The sequence below is a fragment of the Arabidopsis thaliana genome, chromosome 5, assembly GCF_000001735.4.
Source record: "Arabidopsis thaliana chromosome 5, partial sequence".
NCBI lineage: Eukaryota > Viridiplantae > Streptophyta > Magnoliopsida > Brassicales > Brassicaceae > Arabidopsis > Arabidopsis thaliana.
Window position 1 is genome coordinate 24,447,759 of NC_003076.8, and position 21,744 is coordinate 24,469,502.

At 33.4% G+C, this 21,744-nt stretch overlaps 5 protein-coding genes and 1 non-coding gene across 8 annotated transcripts; 1 reads left to right on the forward strand and 5 right to left on the reverse strand.

The window, feature by feature from the left end:
• The first annotated feature begins 2,986 nt into the window (after positions 1 to 2,986).
• NRT2.3 (nitrate transporter 2.3) lies at positions 2,987 to 5,206 on the forward strand. Its single transcript, NM_125471.2, has 3 exons — positions 2,987 to 3,911; positions 4,109 to 4,224; positions 4,326 to 5,206. Exons 1-3 carry the CDS (start codon positions 3,081 to 3,083, stop codon positions 4,996 to 4,998), a joined length of 1,620 nt encoding a protein of 539 aa, NP_200886.1. The 5' UTR covers positions 2,987 to 3,080; the 3' UTR covers positions 4,999 to 5,206.
• A 293-nt stretch (positions 5,207 to 5,499) lies between these two features.
• ABCF1 (ABC transporter family protein) lies at positions 5,500 to 8,357 on the reverse strand. The gene is made up of 4 exons (NM_125472.3): positions 8,131 to 8,357; positions 7,800 to 8,024; positions 7,146 to 7,665; positions 5,500 to 7,059 (listed from the first exon to the last, which is right to left on the reverse strand). Exons 2-4 carry the CDS (start codon positions 8,007 to 8,009, stop codon positions 6,002 to 6,004), a joined length of 1,788 nt encoding a protein of 595 aa, NP_200887.1. The 5' UTR covers positions 8,010 to 8,024; positions 8,131 to 8,357; the 3' UTR covers positions 5,500 to 6,001.
• Positions 8,358 to 12,960: 4,603 nt separating this feature from the next.
• Positions 12,961 to 14,837, reverse strand: AT5G60800 (Heavy metal transport/detoxification superfamily protein). Of its 2 annotated transcripts, NM_001203653.1 has the most exons (6): positions 14,698 to 14,783; positions 14,411 to 14,555; positions 14,028 to 14,260; positions 13,809 to 13,896; positions 13,362 to 13,734; positions 13,025 to 13,124 (listed from the first exon to the last, which is right to left on the reverse strand). In NM_001203653.1, exons 1-6 carry the CDS (start codon positions 14,704 to 14,706, stop codon positions 13,064 to 13,066), a joined length of 909 nt encoding a protein of 302 aa, NP_001190582.1. In that variant the 5' UTR covers positions 14,707 to 14,783; the 3' UTR covers positions 13,025 to 13,063. The 2 variants fall into 2 exon arrangements, with proteins under 2 accessions (NP_200888.2, NP_001190582.1); NM_125473.4 differs by having other exon boundaries at positions 12,961 to 13,734; positions 14,698 to 14,837.
• Positions 14,838 to 15,573: 736 nt separating this feature from the next.
• Positions 15,574 to 16,093, reverse strand: AT5G00690. Its single transcript, NR_144221.1, has 2 exons — positions 15,984 to 16,093; positions 15,574 to 15,878 (listed from the first exon to the last, which is right to left on the reverse strand). It is a non-coding gene; the product is annotated as an uncharacterized misc_RNA (transcript).
• Positions 16,094 to 17,301: 1,208 nt separating this feature from the next.
• Positions 17,302 to 17,729, reverse strand: AT5G60805 (Putative membrane lipoprotein; the record flags this gene model as incomplete). Its single annotated transcript, NM_001037037.1, has 2 exons — positions 17,302 to 17,573; positions 17,681 to 17,729. 2 exons carry the CDS (start codon positions 17,727 to 17,729, stop codon positions 17,302 to 17,304), a joined length of 321 nt encoding a protein of 106 aa, NP_001032114.1.
• A 1,021-nt stretch (positions 17,730 to 18,750) lies between these two features.
• Positions 18,751 to 19,457, reverse strand: RGF1 (root meristem growth factor 1). 2 transcript variants are annotated; one of them, NM_125474.4, is made up of 3 exons: positions 19,262 to 19,421; positions 19,096 to 19,157; positions 18,751 to 18,970 (listed from the first exon to the last, which is right to left on the reverse strand). In NM_125474.4, the coding sequence occupies exons 1-3, from the start codon at positions 19,350 to 19,352 to the stop codon at positions 18,773 to 18,775; spliced, it is 351 nt and encodes a 116-aa protein (NP_200889.2). In that variant the 5' UTR covers positions 19,353 to 19,421; the 3' UTR covers positions 18,751 to 18,772. The 2 variants fall into 2 exon arrangements, with proteins under 2 accessions (NP_200889.2, NP_001119468.1); NM_001125996.2 differs by having other exon boundaries at positions 18,758 to 18,970; positions 19,096 to 19,457.
• Positions 19,458 to 21,744: the final 2,287 nt, after the last annotated feature.

Sequence of the window (21,744 nt, forward strand, 5' to 3'; positions counted from 1 at the left end):
ACACACATTTTTAACTAGTACTCACAGACGAGAACAAGATATGTAGATGACGTGTGTGTTAAAATTCAATGGTTTGAATGATGAGAATTAAGTCAGAGAGGAGACGTACCGTACATCTTCCGCATCCTAAGGACAGAACCCAATGCTGTGATCTGTACGGTTATAAAATAGGAGTACTACTTTAACAGATAAGTCAATTAAGTTATCGTTAATATATTTATTATTTAAGCAAGTCAATAATTAGCACCTATCATAAATTTTTATATGAGCACGATAAGCATCAACCACTTTATTGGTGAATAATCCCACGTTGTTTCGTGAAAATTGCCGTCATTGGAGCGCGACTATTACATTATACAACTAAAACTTTCTGAAAATTTACAAAAAGGAGTCATAATTATTCACGCTGAATAAAAAGTAAATCTGTTTTTAACCTACAACTTTTGACTCCAATCTATTCACACCGTTTACTTTTCAATTAATCCACTTGAAGGTATATACTAGTGATGTTCACTTCAAAAGCCCGTATCTACGAAATCCAAACCAAATTGAAAAATCCAATCTAAAAACTTATCTGAATCTTTTTATCTGTCGAATTCGTTGTAATTTTCCCTATATCAAACAAATTACAACCTGAACCGGGCGAACAAAAAAGGAAAAGACAAAAACTGAAATATTTTTTTTGTATAGCTTTTTGCTAGTGCTAACGTTAAGAAATTCTCAACATTGTTTGTTTTGTCTGTTAAAGTTTTTTTTATATACAAGGAGTTCCACTAAATAGTATTATGAATAATAGATAATTAAGTTTTAATTATGGTAATTTGATGAAGAACTAGACTCTATTTGCATTGTAGTTTTACGTATACATGAAAAGTAGAAGTCTACCAAGTTGAGCAATAAACATTCTATAAACTTGAGAAGTCAATGAGCCAATAACTCCTGTAATGAAAAATAGTTAGAGACAATTTTTTTTGTTTGACCTTTCCACAATTTTCGATTCTTAACCTATAAACATTGGACTTTTTTAGTTGCCTTCCCCTACATGTAAAAACAATATATATATACATTTTTGCAGCCATTTTGTGAAATAAATTCTAGAGTTGGAACTTATTTACAATGGCTGCCACTGGATTTTAATGTTTGTTTTTGATAATTAGAAAAAAAATCTTCAAATTAAATATTTGACATTTAACAATCTTCCCTAAATCTCTCCACATTAACTACACGGTTAGTTACTAAAATTAAACTTCCAAAATATTTAATATCATTTAATTACTACACAATTATCATTTTTGATATTGTTTTTCTCCATGACTATAACAATTCGATTATAATCATCAAACCGTAGAGATATTTGATAGCATTTAATTACTACAAAATTATAAAATATTTAGACAATAATTCATAAAAATATCATAAATAAGATCAATATTAATAAAATAAATGGTTTTTTTACGGGACGGGTTGGCGGGACGGGTTTGGCAGGACGTTACTTAATAACAATTGTAAACTATAAAATAAAAATATTTTATAGATAAATACAATTTGCAAAGTTTTATGTATAGTAACTTTAAAAAATAAATTGTTTCCGCGGTGTACCGCGGGTTAAAATCTAGTATATATATATAGAACTAAAACCATTACAAAAAGAAAAGATTTCGCCTTTTTAATGATGGATAATTCTAAAGCCTATAAGACTTAAACTTTTATTTAAAATCTACAGTTTGTTGCCCAAATAAAATGTGATAAGTATAGAGATAACAAAATATAAAATTATTTCTTACCAAAAAAAAATATATATATATATATATAAGACTATTTTACCGTAATTTATTGATGATTGCAGACAATACAAGATATCTCTAGTTTACAAAAATATCATCAACAATATTCGAGAGAATAGTTCTTTTGAGTATTTGCGGATGGCCGGAAACAACAACACTTAGAAATCATATTTAGTAAAGAATTATGTTTAGAGTTTAGACTTTATAGCTTATATATTATATTGAGATGATAGATGATTATAAGGAAAAACATAAGGAAGTCAACTTATCATAACGCTTCATTGTAAGGATATGCGAATATCAAAGGCGGAAAGATTTAGAATAAGTGAATAACCCATAATTTCATAAACGTTAGAGCATTTTTTTAGGAAATTATTTTAAGATAGCAATTATTTCATTTGGTGAGTCGACCACATGGAATCCTCAAGAGACAAATGAAAAATAATTAGACTTTTTGACGATTTTTGCCTTCATTGATACGTACGGCCTCTTAGGCTTTTTAGCTATTTCCAATGCCAACTGTCAACATTCGTATCTCTTTCGCCATTTTAGTGAAATTCCACAAAGTCATTATCTTTGATGTATATAACTTGCCAGGCTGCTACTATACCAAATAGATTTATAAATATTATTTTTAGATTTCTTTTCCATACTTTTTAATTCTCAAACGAAACTTTATGCAAAGTTGAAATAAAGTTTTCTTCTGCATTTCACTTAAAATTATAATTTGTCAAACAGAAGTGCAAACATTGATTTTCTGACTGAAAATTTTTCAACCTTACAAAAGTTGCTTGAACTTTGTTTAGAAAAAAGAAAATACTAATACTTGATAAACCCTCACGGTTCCTATTTTAAAACCAAAACCTTCAAATCAAAGACTCAAGAATCAATTCATAAATGTGTGAGACAAAACTCATAACCCAAATATGGTACACGTACGTATGAAACGTACTTAAATGCTACAAAAGAATAATATGTTTAGTTCTCAAATTTAAATAATTTTTTCCTTCTATCATTACTAATCAAAATTACAACTCATATCTATACTAAATGCTATTATCAGCTAACAATAATAAAATTTTCACAAATTGGTAAAGTCCTTATTAACTTTTACTTATCTTATTCAAATCTCATTATTGGACCCACCTAACCCTACCCACCATATGATATTGGTATCCCCTCTGGCCTCTATATAAACTTTGCATTTCTCTAATCTCCAACTTACACCAACAAAACACAACAAAGACCATTAGCCTTCTCTCCCACTCAGAGTCTTTCATCTCACTCTCGCCTTAAATGACTCACAACCATTCTAATGAAGAAGGCTCCATTGGAACCTCCTTGCATGGAGTTACAGCAAGAGAACAAGTCTTCTCTTTCTCCGTCGATGCTTCGTCTCAAACAGTCCAATCAGACGATCCAACAGCTAAATTCGCCCTTCCGGTTGATTCCGAACATCGAGCCAAAGTGTTCAACCCACTCTCTTTTGCTAAACCTCACATGAGAGCCTTCCACTTAGGATGGCTCTCATTCTTCACATGCTTCATCTCCACCTTCGCGGCAGCACCATTAGTCCCCATCATCCGCGACAACCTCGACCTCACTAAAACCGACATTGGAAACGCCGGAGTCGCATCCGTCTCTGGTGCCATTTTCTCAAGGTTAGCCATGGGAGCGGTTTGTGATCTCCTCGGTGCACGATATGGGACTGCCTTCTCCCTCATGCTAACCGCCCCAACCGTCTTCTCAATGTCGTTTGTGGGTGGCCCTAGCGGATACTTAGGCGTCCGGTTCATGATCGGATTCTGTCTCGCCACGTTTGTATCATGCCAGTATTGGACCAGCGTTATGTTCAACGGTAAGATCATAGGACTAGTGAACGGCTGTGCAGGCGGGTGGGGTGATATGGGCGGTGGAGTGACTCAACTCCTAATGCCGATGGTCTTCCACGTCATCAAACTTGCCGGAGCCACTCCGTTCATGGCCTGGCGGATAGCTTTCTTCGTTCCCGGATTTCTTCAAGTTGTTATGGGCATTCTCGTCCTCAGTCTCGGCCAAGATCTCCCTGACGGTAACCTAAGTACCCTTCAGAAGAGTGGTCAAGTCTCTAAAGACAAATTCTCCAAGGTACTTTTCTATATATATATATTTCTGTCTCATCTTCAAATATATAACAAATCCAGACCAAGAAGAATATGGCTCTCATTAAAAGAATCTTGCAAACATTAAACATACTCATGAAGTTTTGCAATAAATTCGTGAAGAACTATTTCGTTTATTTAGTTAAATAAATTTCTAGTGTCTAAAGGTTTTTCTTGTTATAGGTTTTCTGGTTTGCTGTGAAGAACTACAGAACATGGATTTTATTCGTTCTTTATGGATCTTCCATGGGAATTGAATTAACTATCAACAACGTTATCTCCGGATATTTTTACGACAGGTTCGATTTCTTATTCGTTAAAACCCAACTGATGAACTTACTTACTTCTGTCACAAGGTAATAACCTTAATTTGTTTTCTTGTTCTCTACGTATTTATCAGGTTTAACCTTAAGCTTCAAACAGCTGGTATAGTAGCAGCCAGCTTTGGAATGGCTAACTTCATCGCCCGTCCCTTCGGTGGTTACGCTTCTGATGTAGCGGCTCGGGTTTTTGGCATGAGAGGCCGGTTATGGACCTTATGGATCTTTCAAACCGTAGGAGCTCTTTTCTGTATCTGGCTAGGTCGAGCTAGTTCACTTCCCATAGCAATCCTAGCAATGATGCTCTTCTCAATCGGTACACAAGCAGCTTGCGGAGCCCTCTTCGGAGTTGCACCTTTTGTCTCGCGCCGCTCTCTAGGGCTCATATCGGGACTAACCGGCGCAGGAGGAAACTTCGGGTCCGGTTTGACTCAACTGCTTTTCTTCTCATCAGCGAGGTTTAGTACAGCTGAGGGACTCTCATTGATGGGCGTTATGGCGGTTTTGTGCACACTCCCAGTTGCGTTTATACATTTTCCGCAATGGGGAAGCATGTTTTTAAGACCGTCGACCGATGGAGAAAGATCACAGGAGGAATATTATTACGGTTCTGAGTGGACGGAGAATGAGAAACAACAAGGATTGCACGAAGGAAGCATCAAATTTGCAGAGAATAGTAGGTCAGAGAGAGGCCGGAAAGTAGCTTTGGCTAACATTCCAACGCCGGAGAACGGAACTCCAAGTCATGTTTGAAGACAAAACTTACAAGAGATTTTCCTTTTACATTAAATCCCTTTTTAATAGTTTCATACTCCACTCATATATGTACCGAGTAAGACCTTTTCTGTGATAGGTAAGGATCGATGAGCTTGGTACTTTAGTATAAATTATTGTAATGTCATCAGAATGTTCAACTACTCTTTTTTCTGCACCAATAAGCTTTATGTTCAATCAGATTTACATGTCAAGTGAAAAAAACAAAAAAAGTCTCTGTTTACGGTGTGTGAAATGCTAAGAGAGTCCACATGAAGAAAACTTTATGGACAAGGACCACGGAAGAAGCAATTGAATGAGTGATCTTTACATCACAGAAACGGATCTCATCGAAAGAATGTAAGAAGAGTATGAGAAAATAATAAACTACATAGATTTTCGAAATATTGATTCAGAAGATTAATATGTTATTTTTTTCCACTCACACTACTCATTTTACAAGAGATACTCCAGAGATTTTATGTGCAACTCTGTAATTTGATTCAAGATTCCTTCACTGGAATCAACATAAAGATGGAATATCTGAGTCACCTTTCCAACGAATATTCGAATATAATTATGAGAATATTCGAATATAATTATGAGAATATTCCCACTTTAATATTAAATATAATACCATAATCGTCAACATCTCAGTCTTTAAAAAAACAGAAAAAAAAAATCCTACAATACCACCAAAAAATATTACTTTTCTCTCTGTTTCGCCTTCAAAAAAACGTTCAACAACAATAACGAAAAAAAAAGAAGGTGCACATGATAATGATAATACTAATATAGAAAGAATCTCTGACCTCTTAAGGAAATGCAGAGATTAGTGAGTATGGTTTCTCTGTCTCTCAAGTGTGTGGCTTTAGAACTCGTTAAAAACCATTCCCAAACCCATCAAAAAAACCAAAGCCTTCCCTCTCTCTCTCTTAGCATGTGACCCCAATCTGAGTCTTTTCCATTTTCCATCAAGAGAAGAAGACTCGACTCTCTATCTTCAATCTTCAAGTCCGGCTTTAGCCTTAAGGTGCCTCTTGAAGTCCATAATGTCACCATTCCATTTAGTGATGCATTGTTTCTCGCAAACCCATATCTCATGAGCCACTTGGTTGATCAACCTGAAGTCGTGACTAACCAGAACCAAACCACCATCCCACTCATTCAATGCCTCAGCAAGCGAGTCGATTGTCTCGATATCCAAATGGTTAGTAGGCTCATCAAGAAGAAGCATGTTAGGCTGCTTATAAGCTAACCACGCAAAGATCACTCTGCTCCTTTGTCCGTCAGATAGATTCTTCATTGGCATCACTTGAGCCTTACCAGTTAGACCAAACCTACCAATCGCAGCTCTCATTTTCTCCTCTTCAGTACCCGGGAACTCCCTCATCATGTAGAGAAGTGCAGGCAATTCCAAGTCTAGCTTCTCAGCCAGATGCTGATGGTACTGAGCAATCTTCAAGTGGTTGTGACGTCGCACCATTCCTTCAGTTGGGTGCAATTCACCAGTCATGAGCTTCAAAAGTGTACTCTTTCCAGCTCCATTAGGTCCCACAAGGGCAACCCTCGAGTCCAAGTCGACACCAAAGTCAATGTTCTTGTAAATAAGATAGTCCGGTGTGTAACCAAAAGACACTTCAACAAACTGAAGCACTGGCGGTGGAAGCTTCCCAACATCAGCAAAACGGAAAACGAGAACACTGTCTCTAGCAACCTTTTCAGTGAGCCCACCTCTCTCCATCTTTGCCAATGTTTTCTCCTTACTCTGTGCTTGACGAGCAAGTTTGGCTGAACCGTGACCAAACCGAGCAATGTACTCCTTCATGTGAGAAATCTGCTCCTGCTCCCATCTGTATTGTTTCATCTGGTTCTCTTCAAGTTCAGAACGAGTCTGGCAATACTGATCAAAGTTACCAGTGTAGTACTTGAGCTGTTTGCTCTGCATGTGGATGATGTTTGTACACACTCCATTCAAGAAATCCTGTGAGTGGGATACCACAACAAGGATGCGATCAAAATTCTTCAGGCTCTCTTCTAGCCACACACAAGCTTCCAAATCTGTTCCAAGAGACAACAACAACATCAGCGACACGATACTTAAGGAAAACCATCTGAAGCGAGTACAAAGAAGAGAGATTACCAACCTAAATGATTAGTCGGCTCATCAAGCAAAAGGATTGTCGGCATAATGAAGAGTGCTCTTGCCAATGCAATTCTCATCCTCCAACCACCAGAGAAATCTTTTGTCTTCTTCGCCTGCATTTCCTTGTCGAAACCAAGTCCAAACAGAATTTCAGCAGCACGTTTCTCAGCGGTTTCTGCATCCATGGCGTCTAACCTCTCATAGATAGATTGAAGACGCTCTCCGCCTCCATCATCCTGCTGTACAAGAATTTCAACTTCTTTCTCTAACCTCAACCTCTCCTCATCACAGCTAACAACAGCCTCCAGGGAAGACATGTCAGTAGCTTCAATCTCGTGAGACAAATGGTAGATATCCATTTGATCCGGAATCGGTATCTCTCTGCGTCCGATTGCAGTTAAAAGAGTGGACTTTCCACAACCATTCAACCCAAGGAGACCATAACGCCTTCCATAGTTAAGCTCCAACATTGAATCAACAATAAGGTCATAACCATGAAACGTCACAGACAGAGATTCTATCTGCAACATATTTTAAACAGAGGATACAAAGTATGAGCAATCAAACAAGGATTATCCAAACATATATTCACAGATCAAAGGACACGAATCTAAATTTCCAAATCGAATCACGAAATCTAGATAAGAGGACTTACTCGGATATCTCTAGATTGAGGATGAGAACAGAGAACTCCGGTACAAGTCCGATCAGAAATTTGAAGAGCATCGACACCGCTTGACAAGCTATCAACACCGTTGGAAGAAGTAGCGGCGGATTTGGATGGAGCAGCAGCTTTACCACCTCTTTTAGCGGCGGCAGCAGCTTTCTTCTGAGCTGCCTTCTTCTTGCTAGCGTCAGACACCATCTTCAAATTATCTCCCTGAGAAAACAGATCAAATCCAAACTATAAGAAATCAAACCGTGGAGAATACGATAGAGATAATAGAATCAACGAATCGTGGAAGAGGAAATAGTAAATTTTTTACCTGGGAGATTCGGGAGATCTGTAGATCTAGGGTTTTCAGCAGAAGACGAGTTCGGCAAAAATTAGGGTTAATGGTGGTTTCTGTTGACGCGAGGCGGAAGAATCGGTATTTATAGGAGATGATTGTTCTGGGTGTGCCACGTGTACGGCGACACTGAGTTTGCTTTCTATATTTTCAGTTGCGTATCAGAATACAACACACCTACTTCACTTTGGTCGGTCCCGAATAATGTGCTTCTTTTATATGGGCTTTAATTATTAAAGGCCCAATAAGTAGTTGGTAAGGATCCTGAAGTGAATAAGAGAAGCCCAAGGCTTTTAAGTGGGTCGTTTTATTCTCCCAATGCTTCGGCCTTGCAACTATAGGCCAGTTTCTGCAAATGTCTTTTACAATATATTTTTTTTTTGTTTTTTTGTTTTTTTTTGGGCATGTGTTAACATATGTGTTGCAATCTACAGCCTTGAGAATCCACGCAGTAGATGTACAAGTACGAAACTCATTCATGATGATGAACATGATATTGATAGGTCTTATCCATTAAATTCTATCAGCTTTTGTGTTCTACTTGATTCTTGTAGATAGACTGTAGAATTAATGTAGGTATTCACGAGTATACAAGTTGAATAGTTATTCTTGTAAACAGAAGAAAAGCTGATTCGACTTGGAAGTTGAAGATCTCCTAGTATATGGAATGCTCACTCGATGAGATGTATCAGAAAGATCTTCATCATTTCTTCAATTTTGTAATTATTTTTTCCAAATGCTTATGTAAATTTTAATATGTCTATTTCAAATTTATGTTGTAATGTTTGCCCCAAAAAAATGGTCATGAATGAAAAATTACAGTTGGATAATTGGATTTATCATCTGGCTAATTGATCCTTAACAAAAAAAAAATTGAAATCATTTATACATAATTTAATCTAAATATAAAATAGAGAAAACCAACTAAAAACTCTAACCAAAGACCTAGTTATTGACCTGCATATGTCAAGTCATGCTTAGTCGTCTTGTCTTTGAGGAAGATTCAACGAAACCGTCGAATGGGTTATGTCTCACGTACGAAAATTAATGTTTTCATATTGGATATTTGAAATTTGTTTTCCAAGGAAGAAGAAAGTTCGTCGACCTTATCATATCATCATTCACTCATTGCAAAAGAAGTTTGGAAATTAGTGTATAGAAGTAATCAAATCAAATAGAAATTTCACAAAGTACTAGCTAAAGTTGAGAAAAACATGAGAAGATGAGGAAAGAAAAAAAAGGCAAAGCATTGACTCCTAGAAAGGCTAAATGTCTTTCTCTTTTTCCTTTTTTTCATTGTTGTGGACCTCATTATTACCTCCTTGTGCAAGAAGGTGTTGTTTTGAATAGAGCCTATGTTTTGGATGCTTATGAGTTATGTCTATAGCCATTGGTCAAATTTGTTTAGAAATGATGATAGTTCAATCGATAATTTGAATGAATCTAATCGATTAAAATTTATTTTTTTGTTGACCACTGGATTAACATGATGGATGATATAAGTCCTAAAATGAAAAATAATAATAAAAATTCTGAATATTGTAAGTATGGGGTAAATTGATCTCTAATATTGTAATGTGTTTTTAATTCCATAACTTAAGGGAACTAATTAGTATACTTTTATTCATATCATAGTCCAACAAATCCAAAGAATCTATATGGTCCAAGAAATAGGACTAAACTAAAGATCGATGAGTCAATTTGAGACACATCATATTGAAAACATTTGGCAATAGACATATCAAATAAGTTTTTCGCAAGACCTTCTTTTTATTAACTATCAATTGATTTTTCAGATTGAAGTTTTTTTTAAAAAACATTTTTATTATTCATATCAAAGGAAAACAACACTCAAACGAATATTTATTGAAAAGAAGTTCCATTCTATACAAAATTGATGGACATTATCTTCAAAATGTTGATGGAGAAAAGTTTTACACACTACAAAATATGAGACTCAATCAAAATTTATAGTCACAATGTATCTTTAGTTACTTTCTTTAATCCGTGTTAGTTGTTTATGAGATGGTAATCTTCAAATATGTAGCTTGATATAGATATGCTTTAATGATAATCTTCAAACATGTGCCTAAAACTTTTTGTTCTTGATCAATCCATGGTACCCAAAGAAAAAAATGTACCATGTAAATGAATATTTTATATGTTCTAGCTTGGATTTGTAAACGTATAATTTTGCATAGCTGCATGTAATAATAAGGTATCTGAAGAAAGTGCTTCATGAAAACAACAAATTATATATGCATGCAGTAAAGAATCCTCGAATATTCGGTTACAGTTTCGTTTTAATGTTTTATCCAATTGATGATGTGCATTATAAATCTATAACATCTTCCAATGTGTTTTTAATTTTTCTCTTTTTTTAAACCTTTTTCTTTATCTTTTTTTCTTCTTCTCCTTTTATCTTTTATCTTTTTTCTTTTATGATCTTTTGGTCCACTTTTCTTGGCATGCCCTACTAAAGCCCACGTGGTAAGAACCAACGACAATCATCAAGCCTATGCAACAAAAAAAAACAAAGGGAATCATTTTGATCCATAATTTATTTTAATATTGTCTTAACTAAACCATTTGAAATTTTAAAATATGCTAGACATTTCATTAACCAAAATGTATCATGAAGAACGACCTCTTGTCTTGCAACTAACTTTAATTATTGATACGAAACGATGTAAATGAGGAAAATCATGTGTCTTCTTCGTGAACCATTTTCTTATCTCTCTCGACCAAACTCTTATTACATCAGCAAACAATAATTGATTTAGTGAGTTCCTTTGAATTATACCATTCTTTCTTGCTTTACTATTTTCAATTAATCTACAGATTTATCTTTTACTCTTTTAACCCCTGTCCGACTATACAAATTAACTATGTTATAAACGAATGAATCTTCAAAATGTAGAATTAGCAGTGGAACTTCGTAAATCGAATGACTAGGTCTACTAAACCACCACTATTTAGTTTATTTAGTTCAATTATTTCAATTTAAAAACTTCAATGCACTTTGGAATACAAAGAAAGCTGCTTACACGCTAAATTAACGGAATATGATAAACTTTTTATTTTTGTAAAGTGAAAAAGGTTGTCTACAAAAAAAAAAAAAAATCCAGGCAATATTTTATTGTAAGAAAAAGGATAAAGAGTATGAGATTTATGAGCGTGTTGAAAGCTTTAAGTTACTTTTCTATGAGATTTATCTATAAATCCATTAGTTTCCTCGAACTCGAATGTAACTTTCCTAGAAAAGAAAGTTGGACTTCCAAACTAACATGTATGATGATCATCATCATGATGATGCATGAAGCACCCCGTATCATGATCACAAAATTCTCAAACACATGTTCATGCATGTATTATTAGTTAACTAATATTGAATGGGATGTCGCATCAAACGCACATGCACAATAAAAACATGAATACGACGACTATATTGATGTTAATATAAATTTCTTATTAATGCCTAAATTTTCTACAAGAAATAAAGAAATAAATTTTGGCTTTACGTTACCATAAAAGAGTAAAAGGAAATAAATGGTAATGTGTGCATTGATGTCATGGGTTGGCATTCACTATATGTTGACTTACCTATCGAATTCGTTATCATATAAACTAAACTTCTTTTTTTGACCAAAACAATGCTAATTTCATTTGATTTTCACCTGTAGCTGAACAGTAACTAGATAAAGAGCATTAATAGTATATAGTACCAAATATACTTACCCTCTATGGATTTCAAATGTAGGTACGTATATGGCTTAACTAAATCTAGAAATAAATCAATAGATTTTTAGTTCAATATAATCGGCTTAATATATGCTAATCAATAAGAACTGAAAACTAACGAGATTTTGTCTTTTACTTTAGCAACAACACGCTTAAAATAGTTTCATATCCATTATTATTAGGTTGTTGCTTTATTTCTTAATTTGTTTTCTCGAATAGGCAATGGTTCGACTCATATATCCTCCACCGTTGATTTCATATATTAAAATTCATATTTTTATAAATAATAAATTAATATAAAAGTACATGATGTACTAGTTTATATGAACTCAAATGTGTCCAAAAACTTAGGAATAATATATTAAAACAGTAACAACTTACAAGACGGGAGAGGGCATGAAGCATAGGACAAGAGAGAACTCCCATCCAACCAACTGTCTCAAAGTTTCGTAGACACACCTAATAAGGACACTATTTTTCAAAACTATCACCAACTCGAAAAAGAACAAAAAGAAAAGAAGACCGAAAATGTAATTCGATCTTTAACATTAACCGGGGAAAAGAAAGTTGAGTGCTCATAGGTTTTCTATGTAATTTATGGTAAAGTTGTAGTATATGTTAAAACCGAAATGAAAATGTGTGATTGGAGACGATAGAAATTTCCAGTCAAGTGAGTGGTGGGAAAGAAGAAACTACGTAAGCTAAATTTATTACAAGGCAAAAAAAGACGAGAATGGTAGTAGTAGTAGTTATATAAACTAGACATTTATTATGTACTTTTTGACTAAGCATTTATGGACATTCACCATTGCGCTTTTAATTTTAATAGGTATCCGTATTGTCATTATTTGGTAAAATTAATACTCTGCAACTCTTCTAGGCCAAAAACAAGTCTGCACATAGTAGTACATAGACACACACAAGACACAACAATTGTTTGTATACTAGTAGTAAATAAAAAGCTTGATTGTTTATAGTAAAATACATTCGATTGACTAATTCGTGATTAATGCAGAGAAACCAAAAATAATTGCTTACTAATTCTAATGCTCTGTCTCTGAATAATGTAGTAAAGTACTCTAATATACAATGTTATACAACGTTGGTGGCTTAGTTCGGTGTATTGGACGAATTAGTTGGGATTTTATACTCGAATGTCAACATTCACTTAGAGGGAACCGATGGTTCTAAATTTATAAGGCCCCAAATTCCTTTTTTCTACAATCAATCTAACTAAACGTTTTATATTTATTCCCAATTAAATTAGACAAGAAGAAAAATTAAAATATTAAAATCTCTTTGTAGGATATATTTGCATGTTTAACTCAAGTATATCCAGCTAGATAATCAAAACTGAAACCGTCGTAGTAGTAGCAGAATCCCAAGACGAAAAATACGAAAACACCCCAAAGATTATGGCTTATTTACATCTCTACCACATTCCAATTTCTCCGCCGCCGCTTCACATAACAACACAAGCATTCGGATTCTCATCGCTAAAAATCTGCGGCGCGTGGGCCTGAATCGGATATCCATAAGGCCCACCCGGGTAATACCCATAACCGTAAGCTGGCTGAGCCGCCATGTACTCCATCATATTCACTCCCTCACCACCGCCTTTGTTACCGGTTTTCTCTTTCCCACCACCGTCTCCGCCGCCACCTTTCTTCTTCTCGCCATTTTCGTTACCATTCTCTTTATCTTTCTCTTTCTTCGGCGGCACAATCTCCACCGCACGTTTGAGCTTCTCACTCAAAATCTCAACGAGCTTTTTAACATCCATTGTTCCTTTAACCGTCAGCAAATTCTTCTCTTTGTCCATTGTTAAACCATTAACACCTGCGTTTCACAAAACCGCTGTTAGCAAACGCCGCGTTTTGATAACGCGAATCGTACAGATTTTTGTCTCTAACCTTTGGTTTTTGTGACAGTCTTTTGGATTTTCCCGATACAACCTTGACAATGGAAGTTCAGCTTCAACACCGCCGTTGTTACCGGAGTCTATAAACATTACAAAAATGTCAGAAACAAAAAAACATGCTCTCATTATACTAATCAGCAAAACAAAAACATTTTTGAGAATCAGATTCTTCAGAGATAAAAACAATATAGTAAAAAGCAAATGAGATTACCTCTTTGGGTTTTTTGTCATTGTTGTCTGGTTTCTTCTTCTCCTCTGATTTTTTTTTGTCTTCATCGTTTTTGTTTTTGTTCTCTTTCTCTTTTTCCTTTTTTGGTTGAGGAGAAACCAAATCGACTTTCTTCTTTGTCTTCTCTTCAAGTTTCTCCCTTAACTTCACCGGATCTAATGCTCCGGTCACCGTAAGTTTCCCTGTAGCCGACTCCGATTTCACAGTCTCAACACCTAAAAGACACATTTTTGGTTAAAACCAACTTAACAAAGTAGCGATTTTTCGAGAAATCCAGTTACAGATTCCGTGGAATAAGGATTTTACAACGTTCTGAATAAGAAAAATCGAAACTTTTTTTGGTTAACAATGAAAAAAAATCAAACCTTGGAAAGATCGAACACATTTGACGATTCGAGAAGCACAACCTTCACAATGCATGTCGACCTTCAAAACGACGGTGATGGAAGGCGTTTCGTTCTTCTTCTTGTTATCTCCTCCTTTCTTCTTGTTATCTCCTTCGTTCTTCTTCTGCTCAGAAACAAAACAGAGTGAGCAAACGAAACCCATTATTATGATCCAAATAATAAAAAGCTGAGATTTTTATGGATAAAAACGAGAGAGAAGATTCGAGAATGTAGAGAGAAAGAGAGCGTTTTTGACTCGGTAGTACCTCGCCCATGATGAATCGGTTAGTGAGAGAGTAGTGGGAGAAGGAAGGAAGTGGGTAGAGACAGAGTCGGAGGAAATGGGAGAGAAAGATGAAACCTTTCGTTTGTATTTATAGTCTTTAACGAAAATCATTATTTTTTGGAGTCGGTTATGTTTTATCATGATGATGATGATGATGGTTATAAATGAACAAAATGACCATTCCATCATGTATGTGTATGATGTTATGGTTATACATGTAACGTTTTTATTTTATTATGATGATGACTTTTCTTCTGTTAATGCGAATGTACGTTTGTTCTTTTATAAGAGTGGAATGGATTTATCAGTAAACAAACTCTTCTTTGTCATAAGTTTTTATCTCGTTCTAAATTGGCTACATATTGTGATTTTTAAAAAAATTCCAGACCCAGCTAGATTTTGGGGTTTCGGTATTTGAGACGTAACATTTTGATGTATTGAAATTTGAAGTTCAAATGCCTACCTATGTTGTTGCGTATACAAAATTGAAAAGACTTGCATTCAAATTAACCAATGCACTCGGTTTTTGAAAAGTGATACTACGGGCCTAGATAAGCCCAAATTGAAAATAGTTTTTTTAAATGTAATCATTTAGTGGGCCGTTTTAAATTATTTGAACAGAGAAATTAGTTTGAGTATATAGGCCAATGGTATTGGTATCTCTGTCTCTTCACTATCGAACTTTATTTTTTTCTCGCAGATCTCTTATTGTGCTCGGTCCATTGTATTAATGTCTGATATTTTGAACAATTAACAATTGTCCTATATTTTCAACGAGTCCATACGTAGATAATCTTTGGATTGATGCAGATAAAGAAAAAAAAAATAAACAAAAAATCAAGTTGATATAATGTATCTTGTTTTTATTTTTATAATATATATATATATAATTTTTATGATTTTAATTTCGTCTATAATTATAAATGTCACCTATGTATTCACCGCAATGACAACCATCATTTGGGTTACAATACTTCACATCCCTGAATTCTGAAGTATAACAATGAAAATGACACCACGCACATGCTCTAATATGTTCATCATCAGATTCAATATCATCGTTCTTTCCAAGAATCATGTTTGGTGGAGTTTGAGGACTCACTACATAGTTATAAAGAGTTTTTCTTTCTGAATTACTTTTCTCCACAATATCTGATACACCTATTATATATATATAAAAAATAGATATCATATAACTAAATCAATATACTATTGAAAATACATGATATACAATCTCTTCAATTTAATCGTGATAAACAAACTTACTTGATGAAACAAGAATTAAAAGAGTGAGAAACAAAAAGATTGTTTTCATTTAATTTTATTTGGGAATTTTTCAATATATATATTTTAGACAGATAAATATAATGTTTTTTTTGCTAGTTGTTTTAAGTTTTGAATGAGATTTACGGATGCCAAATGGTTTCATATTTATACATGTTATATTTATGTTACAAAAAATGTAATGGTCTTTTATTAACGTTTTTCTCTTGTCTTAACATTAGTAAGACCATTATAACCACTATTAACGTTTTTGGTTATAAGAAAAATATCTCTCTTGAATACATACAAAAGTATATTACCTAAAATAACCATGTTCCATGGTCAGAAGATAAATTTTTTCAAATATGTATTAAACATTTTTATTCCAAAGGCTTAGTAGATCCACCAAAACCGAAGCCCCTTTTGTGAAAGTGACTCATTTCAAGTGAGGCTCGTCTTTCATGTAACAAAAATTTTATATGATACCAGGGTTGCTGTAATCAGCCGTTAAACTCACCGTTTTGATGAGTCTCCTCTTGTTGTTTCTTTTCATCACCATTTCTTTACTATCTACCCCAAACCATTCTTCTCATTTGCCTCTCCATTCACATTACATGCTTCAATGTCTTTCGGTTCCTAAGAATAAATATGATTCAAACTAGAATTAATCCATTGACAACAATATACGTCTAGTTTCTATTTATGAAAAAAACATGGATTGAGAACCGAGTACTATAGCATATAGTGCTTGCTACAAGATCTTCACTATTTACCGCTTGTGGAGGTATAGATAAATTCTGATTAGCATGTTTATGACGACGCTTCAAAGTCTATAAACTGATGATGTAATAAATAATAATATATGGAAACTTTATGTCATTTAAAAAAAAACTTGTTCGACCAAAATCATATAATTGAGAAAGTGTCAACGAAATAGTTCAATGCATATTTTTATGTTTTCATTAAATCAAAGTGAAACATTTTTATCTGTATAAATTTCAGTATCTCAATTTTCGGAAGATGTGTGTAGTTTTCTCCTGGTAAATCTACATGATTTTGGATATGATATGTCTAAATCAATCGTAATTTCGTAACTTATTGATCGATGAAAAAGTAGCATGGTGAAGTTCATAAAGTGGACATCATAAAAAATTTCGAAACCAAGATTCTGGGCCTTATTGAGCCCAGTTGGAGGTGCCCAATTTTTAGTTTCCTTGTACGTAGGTTTTTTGATGGTTGCTATCAGATTTTTAGATTCCTCAAAATAGTAATTAGAACACGCTTTCAGATTTTTACTGAAAAGGTTGTTAATTTGGTTTCTTTATTTTTTAGAATACTGTTTAGGAGAAGTTGCAATGTGAGGGGGGCTTAATTGGAAGGAGCTACAACGACAAAAATGTTGTGGAATACAAGATACCATTAACCTATGTCTTCTTAAACAACGCTGTGGACATAACTCGGTACATTCCTCAGGAATAAAATGACCTCTGTAGCTTTGAAAATGCAAATATGGTGGATGTTGAAGCCTCATTCCGTGATTAGAAAAGGGAGCTTTTCTCTCTGAATCATGTTTTGCCATAAGATTTGATACACCTGTTAAAAATTAAAACAAATTATAGAACAATTTAATTAATATATTATTCGAAATATATGCTAGATATAGTTTTTTTTTAATCTCACTTGATCGATAATAAGCTTACATGATGAGATAAGAATTACAAGAGTGAAAAACAAGGAAAGTGTCTTCATTTCTATTTTTTAAACGTTTAAAAAAAATCGTAACTAAATTTTGAGTGTGAAGTTATTGAAGTCAAATACTAGCTAGTATCATATTTATATGCATGTTGTTGTTATATATATATATATATATGTTACCAAAAAAAACAAACCAAATGCTCTTTAACGTTTTTATTTGTTTAAAACAACTAATTAACCCATAGTTTTTTTGTTAAGATTTTTAAACCATAGTTGTTACAACTAGTAATCAATTCTGTCAAAAATAATCAATTAGTTATATTATTGTTGATATAAACACACATGAATATTGGACTTTTTGTTTCCATGTTTAATTTAAAAGTTTTTGTTTCAGCCCAACAAGTTTGGATTGATTTGTGTGTGTTGGTCATCTTCTCAATGTCCGCAGTCCACTGCCAGAGTTTTTCTATTTATTCAGAAATAATTGTATCCATTAAAAATAACTTAAATATCATTATATTCTCTTATATTAATAAGAATCTTCTCAAAACCATGGGAGATCGAGAGAGGGTTACAAATTTGACGAAAATGATAATTTCTAAGTAAAAGTGATTATACAAAGTGTGTACTAATCAAAATGTACAACTAAAACAGAAGATAAAACTAAAGTAAACCAACACTGATAATCTCTAATACTGTAGACTGCATTAAGTGATCACAATCACTGATGCTAATCATAACTGCTAGACTCTAATATTCTTTCCAACAACAAAAGAATATGGCTTTCTTCTTCTTTTTTCCTGTTTCTTTTAATACCCCATATATATATATATATATATATATATATATATATGTGAAATTAAAAACCAACAAACGTCTCTCTTGAATACATATATAATTCAAAAGATCATATCCGCATACCATGATGGCATGATCATACATGTAAAAAATATGTGAAAATTTTTTCTTTCTATTAAATTATAGATGATGCACCAAAATTGAAGCCTTTTTGTGAAAGATAGGCTCGTCTTTCATGTAATACAAAAATGTATGCAAATACATATGATTATATATATATATATATATATATATATGTTTTAGTTATGCCTAGGAGGATGATGACCAGGGTTGCTATAATCGGCAGTTAAACTCTCCGTCTTGGTGAGTCTCTTCTTGTTTTTTCTTTTCTTCACCATTTCTTTACTCTCTATTTCTAAACCATTCTTCTCATTTGCCTCCACCTTCACATTTACATGCTTCAACGTCTTTCGGTTTTCAATTACATCTTCAGCATGCTAAGAATAAAATGATGTAAGTCAATTTTAATTGATCAAAACCAATATGTCTAACTTATACTTATTTCGTAAACAAAAAAAAAATGGATTGAGAATTGAGTACCATAGTACGTAGTTACCAATACCTTCTTGGCAATTTGGGTACCATTGCTTGCTCCAAGACCTTCACTATTTTTCATTTGTGGAGCTATATAGAAATTTTGATAAGCGTGATAAAACTTATTTACATACATACGTACGTTTTATACATAGTAATTAATTTATCTACACGGTTATGTAGTAGATATATACCTTGGCTATTAAAGTTTGCATTGGAGACTTTAGCATGCACCTGCAAAACGGAAAATACTAAAAGATAGCAAATAACCCTTATGGACACCATCTCGCCTTCCTTTTTTCTCCTTGGCTTGATGTACGTATATGAACAGAAAAGAGTAAACTTGTGTGTTTTATATGATGGAGAAGATGGTGGGAGGTTATATAGAGCAACAAAAAGTCCAAGAAGAACAAAAAGAGCTCAAGGTCAAAGCTAGTATTCCGATAACCTTTACTATCTTTCTTTTTCTTTTAAAAACTTACATTATAGTTTATCGTAATATATAAGAAATAAATCAAAGTGGAAAATGCGTTTAACTGTTTTGAATGTTGATCGTGCTTGGGGATTGTCTAAAAAGAGACAAAATTAACAGGTGCTAAGTCCAATGTTGTTCAAAGCTTTGGTTTTGGCATTCTTCTTGTATATCATGTGTTTTGAATTATATATTGTCATTAAATTTTCCAGATGATAATAAAAAAATAATACTTACTTATTTTTTTTTTTTTTTGATAAAATGGCGTCTAAATTTTATTGTAATAATATATACATATTATTTTGTGATTAATATGATTAATATGATTAAATATGGTATAGAACATATTATGAGTTTAGAATACAATGTGCAATTTAAAATGCTTCCTTCGTTTTTCTAACATACTGTAACATGTTTTAGGAAATAGATACGATAATAGTATTATATATGTAGACATATATCACACATGTTTTTTGTTTTTTTTGGTAGTTTGCATGTATCACACATATAACTTATAAAGATATACTTACACAATCGTCTTCCAATTAAAAAAAAAAAGAAAAAAAAAGAGAGGCTGTTACTAAAACCTAGAAAGTGGGTATTACAACGTAATTAGTCAAAGTGTCGAGTGTCGACGTAGTTTTCAATTTGCTAGCAGACAGGATTGGTTTTTGTACCAAACCGAAGACATTAGAGAAGTTTTTGGTTTCGAATATTAATCCTACAAACCAAATGTGAAGTGAAGATGTTTAAAAGGATTATTGATAGAAATCGGTTGGATTGTGAAATGAATAATGGGAATTGGAAATTACATAACTTTATTCTGTTATGCAATTGCAATATTTACAATTTCGGTATGAGTTAAAAGACCGGAAAAGAAAATTAAACCAGCACCGGCCAACAAATGTAGAAGACCGACAGTGGCTCTTGTTTTTAACGCAGTCGTTTTCGGGATACTAAAAAACCTCATGTGGATGTAAAGAATGAGATTTTAATTCATACTATAAAAAGAAGTAAACTTCAAAATATGGGTTTTACTTTCCAAGGACATCTTCACGTGATGCTTTTTCTATATGCTCTCTAAAATAAGTACATCTTAATTATAAGTTATAACTCTTTTCTTTTTTTTGTTAAACATCTTTATAAGTTATAAGTTATAACTAATAAAATATTCCAACTTTTTTTCTTACTACAACATATTCCTCAAAACGACACATAAATGAACTACTTTTTGTAATAACACCTGTAATGAGGACGAACCAACTAGTTCACTGTTATATGGTATTCTTGATTACCTTAGAAATTCCAGCAATAATACATATAAGACGTTTGTTTGACAAAAACAAAAACACAAAAACCAAAAACCAAAAACAAAAACAAGGTGTGTATTATAGCAACGATACGCCATAATCAAATTGTAGCATACATCACTTAAACTACATGCAAGAACTAGTAAGAAAAGGGAAGCAAGTGTGCAGATTAAACAAACATATGTTCATATTTGCTAAAAGAGCTTCTTTTGGTAGCGACTGGCATTCTGGCAAGTTCGGAGCATGACATTTGAATCTTGGGTTTCCCAAGCAAATTGGTAATACCGACGTCTTTAACGTTCTTCTTTAGCAAATTAGTTTCTCGTTGGTTTTTCCAAAACTCAATAACTTTTATTTTTCCTTTTGCTCATCACTCATTCATGAATCATGATCATAGTAGAATATAATCTCGGTTATAAACTTATAACCAATTGGTTCTTATCTACGTTTTTAATATGCATTCGCATAGATCATATACATAACCGACGCTCAGTCAGAATATAATGAAACAAGTTTGTTTTCTAAACAAGAAGTAGACCTATCATCGTCACTTCTGATATAAAGAAATAGATAATTTTTTACTGGATGCAGCAACGGTTGATAAAATATATTACTTTATGCAAATCAAAGTCCCACTTACTTAATCATATAAACGAGAAACAAATAAGGGTACAACTAAAGCAACAAAATCCTATCGTACTCTTTTAAGCCATACTCATATCAGTCACACTATTCCACTTGAATATAGAACAATGTTTTTGTCAACCTGCACTGTTACTCCTCCCCAACATTTACCATTTTACCACGGTCCTTTACTTATTCTCCGGTAGAAAAATCACTCGAATCAAGCCCATTTAGGTTCGGCCCATTAGCGTGAATCAGCGGCATTTTTGTA